Below are 904 nucleotides of genomic sequence, written 5' to 3'. Positions count from 1 at the left end.
CCTTTTCCGTTCCGGGTCAGTCACGGTGCAGTGGCTGACCGACAGTGGAGGGTTCCTGCTCTTGTCAGGTAGTTGGGTTTGTTGTTGATGAGGTCCTGGGCTTTTCTCATTGGTACTTTTATTCCTACAGATGAAGACCTAATAAAGTATGGCTGGCCTGAAGATATCTGGTAGGTACTGAAACAGATAGCCTTTCATTGTGCAACTGAGTCAAACGATCATAACAACCCTCTTGCTTCCACAGGCACTGCAGAGTCTCTTTTTTCCAAGGCCGTTTAGCAGTTTAAGTGCAATCCCAGGGTGGAGGTGGATTGCAGCAGACCCAAGTGCAGCTGTTGGGACCCCATTGATTCTGAATTCATTCCTCTGCATCTCTCCCTCGACCTCCTGCTTTGTTCATCACAGGAGCTGTCCCCTTTGTGAAGCTTTTTGGGGTTTATCTGTGCATGGAGCTGCTGGAGTAGCAGTAACCTGACTAGCTCCATACACAGATATTTGTGTTTCAGAATAGAGGTGCAACCTTGCTGTTGCTTTTACTGTGTTTGGGAAGTGGGCAGAGTTAGATGAGAAGGGCAGCTTGGTATTTGTAAGAGAGAGAACCTCCTGAGTCAAGGAAGAGTAGCAGGTCCTGAATGTCTCCGTGCACAGACAAGCAAAACCAGCAAAAACAAAAGGCTGACAGAGGACGGAGAGAGTGGAGGCCCAAACGTGAAATTGTGGAGCAGTCAGACGGGGTCTGGGGATGGAGCCAGAAGTTTTTTGAGCAACAGTAAATGCTGTGCCTAGGGAAAACTGTTGTCCCCCAGTGGCTTTTCCTCTGTGTGTTCTTTGTGTCACCCCTGCGTGCACTGCGGGCAGGTACTGGCCTGTCCTGTGAAACAGCCTGGCTCAGGAGTTGGTGAGC

The 904-nt window shown here is 49.7% G+C and overlaps 1 protein-coding gene across 1 annotated transcript in view; it reads left to right on the top strand.

Annotated features, from left to right (window-relative positions):
• The window catches only part of CCDC25 (coiled-coil domain containing 25), an 11,398-nt gene that overhangs the window by 3,544 nt on the left and 6,950 nt on the right, over positions 1-904 (top strand). Inside the window, exon 3 of the mRNA XM_009710637.1 lies at positions 131-170. Coding sequence (XP_009708939.1) covers positions 131-170 — 40 coding nt within the window. The remainder of the gene's footprint in view (positions 1-130; positions 171-904) is intronic.

Source organism: Cariama cristata, unplaced genomic scaffold, assembly GCF_000690535.1.
Source record: "Cariama cristata isolate BGI_N322 unplaced genomic scaffold, ASM69053v1 scaffold5282, whole genome shotgun sequence".
In the NCBI taxonomy this organism is placed as follows: Eukaryota; Metazoa; Chordata; class Aves; order Cariamiformes; family Cariamidae; genus Cariama; species Cariama cristata.
Note: the sequence above shows the minus strand (reverse complement) of the source record. Positions and strands in the feature narration are given on the sequence as shown.